The following is a 17023-nucleotide window of genomic DNA, read 5'->3' as shown; positions in this document are numbered from 1 at the left end:
ACCGCGCAGCCAATCTGAATTGACTGTGGCCTGGGAATAAAAAGTGTTATTTAATGTTGATGGAAACATTTAGGAAAAAAGGACACTACATAAAATATCAAATGTAGATGAACATTGGAGCACGATAAATCTGTTGTCAGTCAAACAAAACTGGTAAGTAACTGCAAAGTGTTTTGTGATCCAAAAATCACAAATCATGGGGCAGATTCACAGATGCTGTATATAAATGTTGAGATAATTAAATAAATGTGTCTGTTTCAGGATGAACTCCCATATTGTTCGTTTCCTGGAGAGGCGGAAGAAGAACCCATCTAGTTTAAGGAACGGAGCGGCCAATAACGCTGAGCTAGACGATGGCTGTGATGCTACCGCTGTTCTACTGAAGAAAGGTACACTTTATATTTTACAAGGATTCAACAGCTGGGTGCATATAAGTACTGGGCAGATGGATAAACTGTTGTTTAACCAGGAAATAGTTTGTTTACCACTTCAACAAAAGAAATACATGTTTAGTAGTGAGGGATTGGTCAATGTATTCTTTAATTCAGGACAGATCCAGGCTAGCTGTTTCCCTCTGCTTCCGTTTGTTATGTTAAGCTAAGCTAAATGGCTCCCTGCTGCGTTATTATGGATCCCACGTAACTTCTAGGCAAGTCCCGCCCTACGAAGCAGCTCAGTTGGTTGGGGTTAGGCATTGACCTTGAGTGGTTAAGGTTAAGATAGCCGATTTTTCAGGGGATAGGACCTGAACAAATCGGGTTATGTTACCTTGTGTAAGCATGGACGCCTGGCCAATAGTAGCGTGTGAATGCTATTGAAGAGCAGTTCTTGCCTAGAAGTTGCGTGGGTTCCATAATAACACCTCCCTGCTCCATCTCCATACTTGGTACTGAAGAAAGAGAAAAAGTGTATTATCCAAAGTGTTGACAACAAGATCATCCACAACACACACAGACATTCCTCGATTTATAGTAAGATAGATAGATAGTTAGATACATTCATATTAGTCCACTCAATCAGAATCTGAATACTTTTGATCCCCTTTTGAATATTGATCCCCTAAGGGAAATTGTTTAGTTTTAGTTGCTCACAGTCCAGTTCAAGGTAAAATAAGAGTAAGAAAAGAGCAAGTCAATAAGTGTACAGTAACATAAAGTAACATAGCTACAGTAACAAATAAAAATGTTAAGTAGAAGTAAAGTAAGATTAACTTAAAAGAGTGTTTCTAAAGATTAAACTATTTCTATTGTAGTGCAGTGTGAACATAACATACAGTGTCAACATGAATACATACAAATTATAAAGTACAGTGGGAATATAGGTAGCAGCATAAGCATAAGTGCCTGTGTATATTGTGTAATTACCTGTGTGTGTGTGTATGTACTGTGTGTGTGTGTGTGTGTGTGTGTGTGTGTGTGTGTGTGTGTGTGTGTGTGTGTGTGTGTGTGTGTGTGTGTCCTGCAGCGAACCACCACAGGAAGCCGTCGGTGCTGATGGTGGACGAGCTGATGTCGGCGTACCCCCACCAGCTGTCCTTCTCCGAGGCGGGCATGAGAATCATGATCACCAGTCACTTCTCCCCGAGAACCCGCCTCACCATGGCTTCCCGCATGCTTATCACCGAGGTCAGGATGCACACAGGCGCACCACAGCTGCACTTTTGATCGAAATAAAGAGAGACAAAACAAATTGCTGCCATTTCCAGTTTGAAGCAGACTGCAGTGTGTTTTGCCTTGGAGGGAAAAGTGTTTCAGACAGCCTCTTTAACAAGGTAATCTGGTGCTGCGCGAGGCACCGCCCTACAAATCTGCTCAACCACTGAGGATTCTAGGCCTTAAGTGTTTTTGTACATTTCTCAAGGACCAGTGAAGACATGATGTAGACATCTGTGCTAACTCCACCCAGGATGCAGTTGTTTTTCCTCTGCAGATAGTTACTCAAATATTTTACTTCATACATGTTTGCAGGAACAGCTGCATGCTTGGCCGGTTATTGTAATGATGACAAACTGCTAGTTATTCATAGTGCTGGGACAATATGCTTTTGTCCCCATTCAATTCTTTCACGATACATGGGTGCCAATTTGATCTTTATTGCGATTTTCATATATTGGTGATTGTAGAAGTATTGCGATTCGATAGTGTTGAGTATAGCGATTTTCTTTTCCTTCTTTAACAAAAACAAAAGTTGAATAATCCACTTATAGAGACAATATATCATGAGACATTTCTAAAAATGAATTATTTTCTAAGAAGGATGCATTTATTTCATTTGTAAAGAAGTACATAACATGGATTTTCTGAATTTTCAGCTTTTGTTACCTAGTGATTCACATCCTACAATGTTTCCATATCGACTGATGACACCTACAGTCAACAGCGCTGCTTCATAGCATCTTAAGCTAGTGCTAACATTACCTTCACAGACAGGATGAGCTGCTTAATAGCCCTGTATCTTGGATGTCTCAATTGAAATCTTTAAGGTCACAAGATTAAACCAATAATATCTGACTAAATGTTTAAAGGGAGATTCTGACAACTCTGTTCACCAGCTGTCATTTACACAGCTGAGCTAGCTGTCAGACATTTATGTGATCTTGTCTGTAGAAAAAGATTCACCACTCTGTTGGTCATATATGAACAGCCCACTGCATATCTTTCCAAACATAAAGACATGATACAGAGTGCTGTTTCGTCTTCCACAAAAAATCTTTTGCCAAGCATAAACAGTGGATGTGCCCATTGTCATGATAGCCGATGAAATTGATAGACGCTAGCTTAAACCTTCACTAGCTACAGCTTGTTACAACACTATTTATTACGCAACTTTATAGTTGAAATTTGCAACTTTTGCAATCAAAGAAATTACTCTTTCAAATTGCATTTTCAAAATAAAAGTGTTGAAGTGTTCAGCCCGAGCGTAAGACATGACACACAAAGAGCCACAGACTGAGCTGCAACCCACATTAGCTTATAACTAAAGTCTCTTTTTTGACTTCAAACAAAGACACACATCTTTCTGACTGTCCTACCAAACAAATATCCACCAGAGGAAAACCTAGAGCCTAGATCGCTAATGAGCCAGTCAACTGTGTCACGCTAAACAGCTAAAAAACTCAACTTCAAGTGTCACAAAGTGATGAATTTTTGCTTTTTTTTTTCCCAGTAAATATAGCAATCTGTTGCCCAAGTCTGAATTTCATATTGATGAATGAAGCTGCTGTATGATCAGGGTGTTCCATCAGTATGTTTGTATAACATACTGATAGATTTGTATTTTTTTAGTTTGACCTACATTTGTGCATGTCCTTTGGTGGTGTCCTAGGCCATTACAGGTTTCTACCACACCCTCACACGTGCAGTATTTTTGTATTTCTTCAATGTAATTTGTATTTTATGTTCGGTGAAACACTTAAACTAAACTAACTCTGTGTGTGTGTGTGTGTGTGTGTGTGTGTGTGTGTGTGTGTAATACAGAGGCAGCGTCTAATCAACACCCGGACTTTGACCAACGGTGACTCGGATGTTCCAGTGAAAGGAAGAAGTAGGCGGGGCATAGAAAATGGGCTGTCCAAGGCTGAAAGGGATGTCGGAGACGACCAAGAGGCGGGCAACGAGACGGAGACCGAGGACAATGAGAACAACGAGAATGATGAAGAGGAAGAAGAAGAGGAAGGAGAGGGACCCTTGGTACCCTTCCAGTGCCCAGGTACCTGCTGGAGATGCATCTGTGTGTTATTGCAAATTATTTATTTTGCGTCACTTTTGTTTAAAGGTCTCATATTGTAAAAATAATGTCTTTTTGATTATAAAGCAGGTCGAGGTACTATATGAATACTGTCAAAGTATCAAAATGACAATCTACAGAGAAATGCACACATCTGTATTCCGAAATTGTGCCTTTGAACATGCCTTCAGGAATTCTGTGCGGTTGTGATGTCACAGCTATACAAAATATATATAAAATAGGTATAAAGTGCTGCTACAGTCATTCCCCGGCTGCAATGATGGTGCAGAGATTCCGAGAGTGCAGATGCAGAAGACCTGAAAACGCTGACCAATCAGAGCAGACTGGGTTTTTTCGGGAGGGAGGCTTAAAGGGACAGGTGCTAAAATGGAGCGTTTCAGGCAGAGGGTGATGATCTATACACATGTTAGATCATGTTTCATTACAGAGTTCTCTGTTGATTTGTGTTTGTCACTGTGTGCTCGTGATGGAAAAATGTAAACAGAGAGCAGCGTGCCAGAAATACAGATAGAGCACGTAGATCCCCCCTTCAAAACCAGGCTAATGTTGGAAGTCCCTCTAGTGGACAGAATGTGTAACAACACATCACATGCTTATAGTGGAATTGACAATGCATAAGCCTGAGTAGTGGAGTACATATTTATAACAGATTGTATATGAGCATTAAATATTTGAATATTATTTGAATATAAAAAAAAATTACAAATGAAATTCGAGGAATTATAGAGGAAGACTGACAGCTCTAATGTCTATTAGTGCATTCCATTTATCTCGGAACTCGGACGCCGAAGCTGGGAATGACGTCACACCCGAGTTGAATGCGTTCCATTTACAAGTCGGATTTTCATTGTTTTCATTAGCTCTAGCCAGGTTCGCCATTGTTAGCAATGCCAGTTAATAACAACGCATTACGCTGCTTTTTGTGCATGCAAACAGCATAACAATATGTCCACAGATATCAGACGGACAGCACTGTGTGTACGACTGATTTAGTAAGACGCTAATGAGGCAGAAGTGCTAATAACTGTACATTACTACAGCTTTCACAACTGTTTGATGCAAGGGGCATCCATGTTGGATTTTTAGCTTGCGGTACTCGGTGGTTGTCCGAGTTCCGAGCTTGGAAATCCGAGGTCAGGGGGCGTGTTTCTGACTTTGACATCGGAAAATCAAACTTCTGAGTACAAATGGAACGCACTTTATGTCACGGGAGGTAGTTCAGAGAACCCAAGTGCAGAACACAGAGGCGGAGGCTAGTTTTGGAACAAGGGATCAAACTGATGTTACTTGTTGAGAATTGGCAGCAGAGTGTTTGTGGCCAGAGGAGAGCAGGGGCTAGGCGAGGAGGAATCAAGGGAGGGTTGAGGCTGGCAGTCGGTGTTCAAGGCTGAGAGGGGAAATGGCAGAGGGAAGCCAGGCACCGTCACAGTCCAGAGAGCCGGGGAGAGCGGAGCTGATCCAGTGCGGTTTCCAGGCAAAGCAGGAGAGGGACAGAGGCAGGAGTTGGGGCGGGGGGAATGCTGCAGGCAGAGGGAGGGAGTAGAAACAGTTTAGCATGTTAAGTAGTTTTTATCCTTTTTTAAATTAACTTGTTAACATACTACTGCATTCTTGCCTTTATGAAAGCGCTGTATTTAACCATACAATGTTCACCTGTGTCTCACTTTGCAAAAACATACATCCTTTATTACCGATACTAACAATGAAGCGCAAACGTCTCTACATTTCAAAGCTATATGGACAGAAGTTTTTTTTTAAAACAGAATAGGACTGCAAACTGTTCTTAGGGGTGGACATCAGTTTAACTTAGTGTCACGGCACAACCACAACCCTGGGGAAATCTTAATTACTCTCGTTACGTCTAGGGATTGCAGAGCTTGGCTTTGCTTATGCATTTGAAAACTAAAAACGCTAAACACTTAGCTGCCCGACTGAAGGTAAAGATGAGACCTTTGCGCTCCTCTCTTTGGACCAGCTCTGTCTTTTTTCAGGTGTCAAACAGCGTCAACATCAAGTTGACAGTTCATTTGTAGACATTTGTAGACATTTGTAGACGCGGAAATAACACAACTTGTTGGGGAAAATGTCATGACAAATCAGCCAATAGAAACCAAGAGGTGGATTTTGACGGGACATAGTATATATCCCCTGCCTCCATGTATCTGAGCCATGACACTGTAGGCTAGATTTATCAAGCCGTTTGCGCCTGTTTCCAGGCGCTAATTGGTCGCAAAGACGGACGTAACCGATGCGGGCTATTTATAAACAGGGCGCACTTGGGTAAAATCGCAGATTGTCTGCCACATGAGCGAGAAGAGACAAGTTGCGCTTTCAATATGCGTTCGTGGGAGGGTCGTGGGGAAAGTGGGAGTTCCACTCTAAAAGGTGGGAGGATAATCGCAAAGTGCACCTAATTATATATTCCGTGGTATTTACAAAGACTGTCAGTAAGAGCGCGCCTCTATTCTGCGGGGGAAATTCTCCGCCTCTTTAAACCAGCCGCAATCGAGTTTCCTCGTAGACCTTTATGCCGCTGGTGAATTGGCAACAGCAATTTGAGCAAGACGAAGACATAGGCGAGGCTGAAAATATTTTTAACACAAGAATCACACTTTGTCAGTGAACACAACATAATTTAGCGTTACAGATCAAGCAGCCATGCAATATTAGAGTTACTGGAAGAAATCAAAGATGAAATTGAATCTCCCACTCAGCGTTCACATCCCATTCCAGCAGTTGTTAAACTCCTCGCTACATTACAAATATTGGCATCAGGATCATTTCAAACAGTCATAGCATCAGCAGTGGGAATATCGCAGCCATATCATAGCACCAGTACCGCTTTGCTACGGCGCAATTTATGGTATAGTGGGCGGAGAAAGACGCTGATTGCCTGATGGGTGTCAGGGTTGATAAATACTACGCAAACTGTGGAAGCATAGCGTGCGCTATTACCGAACTCGCATAAACGGACGCAGCGCAAACTGCGCTAGTGTTAGTAAATCTAGCCCTGTGTCTCCTATCTTTTGTGTTTGCAGCGGGTGTGTTTAACAAGCTGAAGTGGCTGGTGGCCTGGCCTCTGTGTCTGCTGCTCTACTTCACCGTCCCCAACTGCGCCAAGCCTCGCTGGGAAAACTACTTCATGCTATCCTTCTTCTCCTCCACCCTGTGGATCGCCGCCTTCTCCTACATCATGGTCTGGATGGTGAGAGACTGGGAAGAAAAGAGGGGAAGGCAAACTGGCAGAGATGGGGATAAAAACATACCTTCTCAGTGATATACCGTTCTGCCATAGCCTGTGTGATTTTATACATTTACATTTGTTTTAAATCTTTAATGTTGTGTGTAGCAATTAACCTGTGAAATTAACAAAGTATCCATTAGCCATATAAAAAAAAAAATGAATAGAAGATTGGCTGGAATGGAAAGAAAAAGAAAATTAAACTGGAGCATTAGTGAAAACATGAAAAAAGCACATTTTGCCTCGCATTGCCAGACATAACCCCATAGGTCTGGCCCTTCCACAGATACATTCCTTGATATAACAGAAAAAAAATGTATTTCTTTGAACCAATCACAATCGCTAAGTTCCAGACGCAGGGGCTCTGCAAAATAATCTCGGGAAGGGACTTGTTTTGGTGGAACATTTGCACCCAGCAAATGATAACGCCACATACCATATTAAATGAAGTTAACCGTTGACTCAATACAGTAATGTGAGCTTTTTAAATTAGCTGGATATACATAGTTAAACATAATTTGTTCTTACCAATGTATCGCCGTGTGTACATCACAGCAATCCCACCAATCAGTCCTAAAATAAGTAGCTGAAATAAAGCAACTGAATGCTGCTGATCCAAGATCCAAATACATGTCCAGTGTTTTGCCTAGGTTTGTGGGAGACTTAGGTGTGCGTATTTGGCGGGAGGTTAAGGGGTCCTTTGTCAGAACATGTTACTATTTTCAATAAAAAAAAAAAAAAAGCTATTTCACATTTGGGAGCATCATTATTACCATATCTGCGTCCAAATGTTTTGGAAAAGCTCATACAGGTAATAAATACCAATTAAAAAAGGTTAAAGACCAAACTTACTAACAAAAGTAGCATTCATCCAACCAACTTCGCACATGGCAGGTGTATAGGTGTGGACCGATGGAAGTGTAGTGCTGAGAGTGAAGTAGTGACTGCGACTGTGGCTCAGGAGGTAGAGCAGTAGAGGTTGAGCTCTGAACCCCAGGTTGCTCCTGATGCGGAGGCCAGCGCCTTGCATGGTGGCTGCGCCACCATCGATTTATGTGGATGGATGAATGAGAGGCAAATTGTAAAGCGCTTCATGTTTAACCCATTTATCCACCACAATGAGCATTGTAAACAGCATTTTCTGTTCCAAGCCCATCTCAAGTTGTCTCATCTTTCTCCTGTCTCTCTAACACAAAGACAACTGCCAAAATACAAGCAGTAAAGGTCTGTCTCTGTCTCTCTTTGTCTGTGCGTCAGGTAACAGTGATAGGCTTCACACTCGGTATTCCTGATGTCATCATGGGCATCACCTTCCTGGCAGCCGGCACCAGCGTCCCTGATTGCATGGCCAGCCTGATAGTGGCAAGACAAGGTAATCACACACACACACACAACAGGACGACAGGTTACCAAGCTGTCATTTAACACAATCACACGCACACACCTACAGCCCGAGGGAGGCCAAACAACAGAATCAAAGTGAGGCCGCTGTTAAAGAGCCAGAGAGGGGAGGAGATGGCTGGGGAGGATGGTGTGTGTGTGTGTGTGTGTGTGTGTATATGTGTGTGTGTGTGTGTGTGTGTGTGTGTGTGTGTGTGTGTGTGTGTGTGTGTGTGTGTGTGTGTGTGTGTGTGTGTGTGTGTGTGTGTGTGTGTGTAGGCACGTCATCTTTTTCTGCTGTCCCTCTTCCGTCCCTGTGGTGAGACTGTAAAAGAATGGGGGGGTGATGAGAGAAGACAGCCCGACAGGGTCCCTTCCTCCATCCTTTCATCTGTGTTTATTCTTGCTCCTGTCATCAAATATTTAAACGGCTCTGTCTGACTGCTTGCTGGGAGACACACACTCGCCACCGCAGTTTAGCTGTCCGTCCTTCGCTTTGTAGCCGCTGTCGCTTTAAAACCGCTTGTTTCTGTGTAGCTCAGAGAGATATGCCCAACGACACTCCCAAATACACCCACACACACACACACACACACACACACACACACACACACACACACACACACACACACACACACGCACACACATAGCGTCACTTCCTGTCTCCTCATTGTCCACTCACTCACTTTTCTTCTTTCTTCTCCTTTCCTGTTCCCTCTGTTTCTTCTGCTTTACAACTCCATCTTTGATCAGGAATGGGAGACATGGCAGTGTCCAACTCAATTGGCAGTAACGTGTTTGACATCTTGGTGGGGCTTGGTCTCCCCTGGGCCCTGCAGACGCTGGCTATCAACTACGGCTCTGATGTAAGTAGCACACTCCTCAATGTACATGACACTGCTCACACATCTGCTCACACAGCCACAGATATGACCTCTGTAAAAAGGTTTCGGCCTTTTGAAACTAGCTAAATACCAAAGTTTAACTGTGGTGGTCACACCCCTGCTAATGAGTCAAACAAAGCTGGTGATAGTTCAGCAATAGAAACTCATAGTGCGTTCCAATATTACTCAGAGGTCCGAGGTCAAAGTCGGAAACACGGGACAAAATATTGCGTTTACTGGTAAACTGGTGAACCTTGTGACCGACTTATGACCGACTTATGACCGACTGCTATCTGTTGTGGAATTTTCCTCACGTTGCTCTGTCCTCTGTGACTGTCTACATCTAAACTAAGCTGCGCCGTGCAGGGAACAACTCTGATTTAAATATCGCTCAATCACGCGTGACCGTGATTAAAATTTGATTAATTGTGCAGCCCTATTGGGAAGTCAGACAACCTTGCAATACCCCGAGCTCAAAATCCAACATGGATGCTCCGTGCATCAACAGTAGTGAAAGCTGTAGTAACATACAGTTTATTAGCACTTCTGTCTTATTTGTATCTCACTAAATCAGTCGTACACACAGTCCTGTCCTTCTTCTATCTGTAGACATGTTGTTACGCTGTTTGTATGCACAAAAAACAGCGTAATGCGTTGTTATTAACTGGTATTGCTAACAATGGCTAACCTGGCTATAGCTAACCCCACAATGAAAAATCCGATATGTAAATGGAACGCATAGTGTGATGTCATTCCCAGCTCCGGTTTCCGAGTTCCGAGGTAAATGGAACACTATCATTATTTATAGCTCAACAACACACTTCGCACACCAGCCTAAATACCTAAACAGGTAGAAGTAAATCAGAAAAGTACATCTAACTGAAAGTTAGACAAGATCCTAGCACTCACAATTCTAGGTAAAAAAACAGCACAAACATAGCAGTCGAACAAAGCAGGTTGGCTTGGTTCCAGGCTCAAAACTCTTTATATAAGCATATAGGGCCCTATTTCAACGATCTGAAACGCAAGTATCAAACGTGAAACGCAAGTAGCTTTGTGGGTGGATCTCGGGTGCTGTTGCTATTACACCGGCGGGATAAATGACTCTTGCGCCCGAAGCAAATCTAAAATGGGTTGGTCTGAAGTAGCTAGGTGTGGTTTGGGCATAATGTGCAATAAACCAATCAGAGCGTCATCTCACATTCCCTTTAAGAGCAGGCGCGCTTGTTCCATGGCGGATTGCTATTATAACGGCGGATTTGCCTGGCACACGCTAGCTGGAGCTGTCTGGGATGCAGAAAAGTAATAAATGCCCGTCTTGGCCGGGTGGCGATGTTGCTGCGGCCTGTCGGGCGCATCTCCTCAAGTCTGGAGAGGATTGCTGCAGCCATGGAGCATGGGCCTCCAAACGCACCACCTGGACCTGTTGTGCCCCTTCCTCCTCCCCCCACTCCATCTCCGTCCACCCGCTCCACCAGGAGCGCATCGCGCATTACTCCCGGACCAGATTCCGCCAGAGTGTCCAATCCCACCGTAGTTCAACATCACGTCTCCTTAAGTCCTCTAATATTTCCTCATTTATGTCATCAACACATCCATGATTCATGGAAATGTTGTGTAAAACACAACAAGCCACAAAGAATGCTGCGACTTTTTGAGGACTGTTCTGTAAAGTTCCTCCTGACCTATCCAAACATCTGAAGCGCATTTTCAGTAATATTTTTCTTTTTCACGCTACATTATGGCCAAGCATGCGCCTCTAAAATAGCATCTGAATAACGCGCTACTGACTTTAGACTAGCGCCACTGACTTTAGACCAGGTTTTTCCTGGTCAGTGGCAGAATTGTTTTCTGAAACTGCAAAATTTGCGCCGGAACACGCCTCCTCTTTTTGCTGAACCGCCCCCGGGAGCGCAAATACATTCCCTAATTTACCGGCCTGCGTCTGTTGAGGGAAAAGTCCGCTGTGCGTTGGGTGCAAAATAGGAATGATACATGCGTCGGTGTACAAAGGCAATTGCGCTGAGTGCAAGATAGGGCCCATAGAGTCAAAAAAGTGGGGGGGTCACTGTTGAGCTCTATAGTAGGGCTGAAACTTATGATTATTTTGGTAGTTGACTAATCTGTTGATTTTTTTTTTTTTCGATTAGTCAATGATTATTTTTGTCACGCCCTCGATCGCTGCTTTCTTTGGGCGGGGCTTCTGCACCGGGCTCCAGTTCATGTTTTACCTCACCTGCTCAAGTCTGTACACCTGTAAATGTCACCTAGTTGTGACGAGCTCAAGACACTCACAAAAGCACTATTTGTTTTCACGAGGTAAGATTTATACACTTAGCAGCCTATATGGATTTTTTTTTTTCAAAGAAGCGGTCTCCTCTCTTCGCGTCTCTAACGTAACCTTTCTCGCCCAAGTGAGGGAGCAGTACCGCAGCATGTGGCAAATGTCGCGGTCGATTTTGTTACGAGACCGAATACTACTGCACTGCCGAGGTTAATCAACACAGCTCTGCTGACCGGAAGTGCAGGCAAGCGGGGTTAAGACCATAAACAAAGTGAGGAGGGGTAATGTTAGGCTAAGGCTAACCCTAACCCCAGACTGTTGAGCAACTGAAGTCGTACATTGGAATGGGAAAGAATTCCACCTACAAAGCTTCAACAATGAGTGTCCTCAGTTCCGCTTATAGAGCGTAGAGGAAAAATATTAATTTAAGATCATTCCAAAAGTTGTTTTTGTTCTTTTTCTACTTATTTGTCTTCAAAGTGATGTACTACCGTAGTACTAATGTCTCACACATGATCTTGTTGCAGATCAAACTAAACAGTAAAGGACTGATCTTCTCTGTGGGCCTCCTGCTGGCATCTGTGTTTATGACTGTGAGTATATATGACAGCATGTCTTATCACTAGGGATGTAGGGATTTAATATGATTCACGATTTTAAGTTCACAATATGATTTTCTCACGATTTATTTTACAGAATGAGCTGCGGACAAATGACTGAAAAATATTCCTTTATTTATATAAACTGCAAAACAACAGATGTGTCTTCTTATCAAAAGTGAAACTGATGCAATTGTATTAAAGGTCCCAGGACATGCTGCTTTTTGGATGCTTTTATATAGACCTTAGTGGTCCCCTAATACTGTATCTAAAGTCTCTTTTATATAGACCTTAGTGGTCCCCTAATACTGTATCTGAAGTCTCTTTTATATAGACCTTAGTGGTCCCCTAATACTGTATCTGAAGTCTCTTTTATATAGACCTTAGTGGTCCCCTAATACTGTATCTGAAGTCTCTTTTATATAGACCTTAGTGGTCCCCTAATACTGTATCTGAAGTCTCTTTTATATAGACCTTAGTGGTCCCCTAATACTGTATCTGAAGTCTCTTTTATATAGACCTTAGTGGTCCCCTAATACTGTATCTGAAGTCTCTTTCCCAAAATTCAGCCTTGGAGCAGAATTACAGCCACTAGAGCCAGTCCCACAATGAGCTTTCCTTAGGATGTGCCATTTCTGTGTCTGTAGCTATTGGAAGAGGAGGAGAAAAAGGCAAGGTGGAGGGGTGCGGTGTGGCCTTGACCAACTGCCACTTTGCTTGTTTGCAAGCCATGATGTCTCTCTCTCTTTCTCATGGGTGGGCCAAATTCTCTGGGCGGGCAAAGCAGAGAAAGGGGAGGTAACCTTGCTCCTTATGACCTCATAAGGAGAAGATTCCAGATCGGCCCATCTGAGCTTTCATTTTATCAAAGGCAGAGCAGGATACCCAGGGCTCGGTTTACACCTATCACCATTTCTAGCCACTGGGGGACCATAGGCAGGCTGGGGGAACGCATATTAATGTTAAAAAAACTCATAAAGTGACATTTTCATGCCATGGGACCTTTAAATGCAATTTCAGTTGCTCTTTTATTAAGTGCAGATAACATAAATTAAATAAAGAAATTCTAATTAGATTTTTTCTAAACAAATCCCACATTCAAATAACTAAATAAAGAAACTGAGGAGACGTAGTGACGTAGTGACGTCTGAAGTCAAACAAGTGAAATCAAAAGTAGATTACGCCCTAGGCAGTTTAAAATTGGAACATTGCTGGAACATCGATTTAGGACGGATTCATGATGCATCGTTACATCCCTACTTATCACTAATTCCTCTGACAGGTTTCTGACCCTCTTTCCATGTGTTTGTCTCAATATGTCTATTGATCTGTTTACCTGCCTGTTTCTTCACCCACATCCCTGTCTTTCTGTCTCTCTGTCTGTCCGTCTCTCTTTCTGTCTCTCTGTCTGTCCCTCTCTCTGTCCGTCTCTATGTCTGTCTGTATCTCTGTCCGTCCATGTGTCTGTCCATCTGTCTGTCCGTCTCCCTGTCTGTATGTCTCTCTGTCTGTCTGTCTGTCTGTCTATCTGTCTGTCTCTCTGTCCATCCGTCTGTCTGTCTGTCTCCCTGTCCATCCGTCTGTCTGTCTCCTTGTCCGTCCGTCTGTCTGTCTCCCTGTCCGTCTGTCTCTCTGTCCATCCCTCTGTCTGTCTCCCTGTCCGTCTGTCTGTCTGTCCAGGTCCTGGGAGTTCACCTTAACAAGTGGACGTTGGACAAGCGTCTGGGTTTCATGTGTCTCCTCCTCTACTCCGTCTTCCTGTGTTTCTCCTGCCTCATCGAGTACAACATCTTCACCTTTGTCAACCTGCCAACCTGCCGGGATGACTGAGACACACACACACACACACACACACACACGCACACGCACACAAATAAACATATGTGCACACACTCACACTAAAAGTGGTGTTTGCAAGGAATTCTAAGTGAAGTGAAGTATTAAATGAGGGTGGTGTCCGACCATAGAATGTGAACCAGAAAGTATCATTCTGAATATAACAGCAAGAATTATTTGCAAACACCGTTTGACACAGGTGTGATTCACACTCACACACACTGTTTCCTGCTTTTATTCTCGTCTATGAGAAGACGTCCCACTCTGCTACTCTTTTTCTGATGCCTGTCTTTCTACTCGGTGCAATATGGAGCTGCTCAGATGTTTGCTCACGATCAATCAGAGTGCAGGATTAAGTTTCAGGAGCGGAGATGGAAATGACTGACTCGTTACAAACCCTCACACAGGACAGTACTGAGGACAGTACACCCACAACAACAAAAACTCTCTGTCCGACTACTGCTTGCTTCTGGCGTGAGGACCTTTTCTTTTGAAACTTCCCCGTATTTAGGTGTGAAAGTAGTCATGTTTTCTAGCTGCTAACCTTTCCTGAGAGGAAAGGCAGGTCTTTTAGATCTACTAGTTGAGAGTAATAACTATAAAAGCAATGATGTAAATGGGTGGGAGGGTGTAGGTTAGCTCTGTGATGCAGATAATGTTGTCTAAACATTACAAACAGGGTGCGATTTGTGGAAAAAAGCAGGGGAAGGGGGGTTTGATCGAACAAAACAAAACATGCAAGAATTAAATCCCCCTTTCAATACCATGGATATAGTGTCACTAGGCCAGCCACGCCAAAACACTTAAATATGCACTGCAATATCCGACGCAAAATAATCTCATATGAAATAGCACAACCTAGTGTCAACATAAAACACAGCGCTTTCAAGCCAAAGGGTGGAATTCACTTTGCCGCAAAAAATATTTTCACCCAGGAAACACTCGTTTGTGTGTTTTAATCCAAACCAAGATCTTTTTCCTAAACTTAACTAGTTGTTTTGGTGCCTAAAGTTAACTGTCATCGCCGCATGGCGCTCACTTTTTCTGGCAAAACTCCACTACCACGGCACCTGAAAGGAGCATCATCTGGCGGTGCCTGTAGTCGGCTCACAGTCACCTATTGGCGACTAAACACTTGCTGCTGGTAGCGGCTAAATACAACCAGCATGCCGCTCAGATTTTATTGTTCTACGGCACTATGTGTTCACATTACAGCGCTTTACTTAGTTTAAAATCCTTCTATTTTAAGTATATAATATATGGTCTATTGGTGAAGTAGCATAATACATTTTATCCCCTGACACCCCACCACCCCCCACCCCAACTGGCAAATCGTACCCTGATTACAAACAAACATTCCATTTATTTCATTAACACAATTCTTCAGGCAAAGAGTAGAATCTGTTATGCTGAGCACATTTTTCAAACACCATTATCTGAGGACTATTTAGATTCCCATTATGTGGGCATAGTTAAGTGCTTTTGTTTAGAACATTTTAAGACATACAGCTACACAACTTGGGGGAAAAAAATACCTGAAACCCCCCTCCCCCCCCTCTTACACAAAACCAGGGCATTATCCACTCACCTTTTTATAAATTCAATTCAATAGCATCACCTCTGTAGCTTTTATGTTTTGTACTGGAAATGAATTAGCTTTATGGAAAGTTCTTTTCTTTTCTTTCTGTAAATAGTACACCTCTGTAAATACCCCCCCCCCCAGATGTCATATTTATTATTTATTCATGTCATACGCACATTTCTCCTCTGGAGGTCACAAAACACCCGGGCAGGTTTTTATTTTTATGGATCCCGGGTTGAGGAAATCTACACCTAAGATGTTTTTCAGAAGATCACTCCAAACAATCACAATTTCCTCTGAAGGTATTTGTCTTGTTGATTTCATTAATGAACTTGATTGTTGTGTGTGTGTGTGTGTGTGTGTGTGTGTGTGTGTGTGTGTGTGTGTGTGTGTGTGTGTGTGTGTTAAAAACAGAATTCAAACTTGCACTGAAGAGCTTAAACTAGCTTCACAGGGAGACTGTGAGTGTTTCTCCTCCCAATGCGTGCTGATTATAGGGATAGCTTCCTTGTAAAATGAAGCAGGTCTGTATGAAATTATAATGTTGAAGTTTTAAGGAAGCAAACTTTATGTTTTGGGGGGGGATTGTTGTGGAGAGGTGTCATAGTGTGTGCTGCCACCTAGGGGACAGAAAATAATGAGCTGCTGCTTTTTTCTCGACCAAATAGACTCAGAACAGTGGTGGCATTACTTAAAACAACTGGGGAGCAAGTTGGACGAGGTATTTCCTCTGTGTTGGATGGATGTTCTGTCCTAAAAAAGGAAGTGACATTTTAATGAAGTGGTAGTGTCGTAGGAGTACAGTAAAGATGCAATATAAAGCATCAGGACTTTTATCCCAGCTTTATCCCAATGCGTTGGGGTTTTGACTTTTTTGTTTGTTTGTTTTTTTATCCAGGAGTTGTTTGTATTTTGTAATACCTAATGTCTAGATTTGTCCAGATATGGTAGGTTTGTGGTAAATTGAGATAGGTATTCCTACTAGTTTTTAGCGCATGTACAACGTGGTTCGTGAACCCCTACGGGGGAATTTTTATTCCGCTACAGGAGTCAAGGCACAACGCCAGCAAAGTCACACAATTCCTCAAAGACTTCCACCGCAGAAATGACAAACACTTTGTCTGTCAGACCCTGTTGGTTCTCACAGTATCCATCAAAATGTCAGCTTTTCCTCCAGATAAATTCATTTCAAATATCGAGTGCTCGACTCATATTATATATATTTTTTATGGAAGGCAATTGCTAAAATACACAACTAAGTCTGATTTGTTTCAGGGACACTTTTAATTTATTGATCAGAAATGTAAAATATATAATCTGAGATATAGTGTCTTTCGAATGTACAAATAATTGTTTTTTTTGTTTATATATATCGTCCATATTTAATTATTTCAGAGACACAGGCAGAGTACTCTGTGCTATGACCGGAAAACAGGGTTTAAATGTGTTTTGAATCTTATGTAATGCAAT

At 42.7% G+C, this 17023-nt stretch overlaps 1 protein-coding gene across 1 annotated transcript in view; it reads left to right on the top strand.

The window, feature by feature from the left end:
* The window catches only part of LOC120547949 (sodium/potassium/calcium exchanger 3-like), a 160366-nt gene extending 145390 nt beyond the window's left edge, over nt 1-14976 (top strand). Inside the window, exons 10-17 of the mRNA XM_039783779.1 lie at nt 262-389; nt 1465-1625; nt 3477-3708; nt 6786-6952; nt 8246-8360; nt 9122-9234; nt 12064-12129; nt 13816-14976. Of these exons, the coding sequence (XP_039639713.1) occupies nt 262-389; nt 1465-1625; nt 3477-3708; nt 6786-6952; nt 8246-8360; nt 9122-9234; nt 12064-12129; nt 13816-13965 (1132 nt within the window). The 3' untranslated portion in view covers nt 13966-14976. The remainder of the gene's footprint in view (nt 1-261; nt 390-1464; nt 1626-3476; nt 3709-6785; nt 6953-8245; nt 8361-9121; nt 9235-12063; nt 12130-13815) is intronic.
* Nucleotides 14977-17023: the final 2047 nt, after the last annotated feature.

This window comes from Perca fluviatilis, chromosome 19 (genome assembly GCF_010015445.1).
Source record: "Perca fluviatilis chromosome 19, GENO_Pfluv_1.0, whole genome shotgun sequence".
Lineage (NCBI taxonomy): Eukaryota > Metazoa > Chordata > Actinopteri > Perciformes > Percidae > Perca > Perca fluviatilis.
Note: the sequence above shows the minus strand (reverse complement) of the source record. Positions and strands in the feature narration are given on the sequence as shown.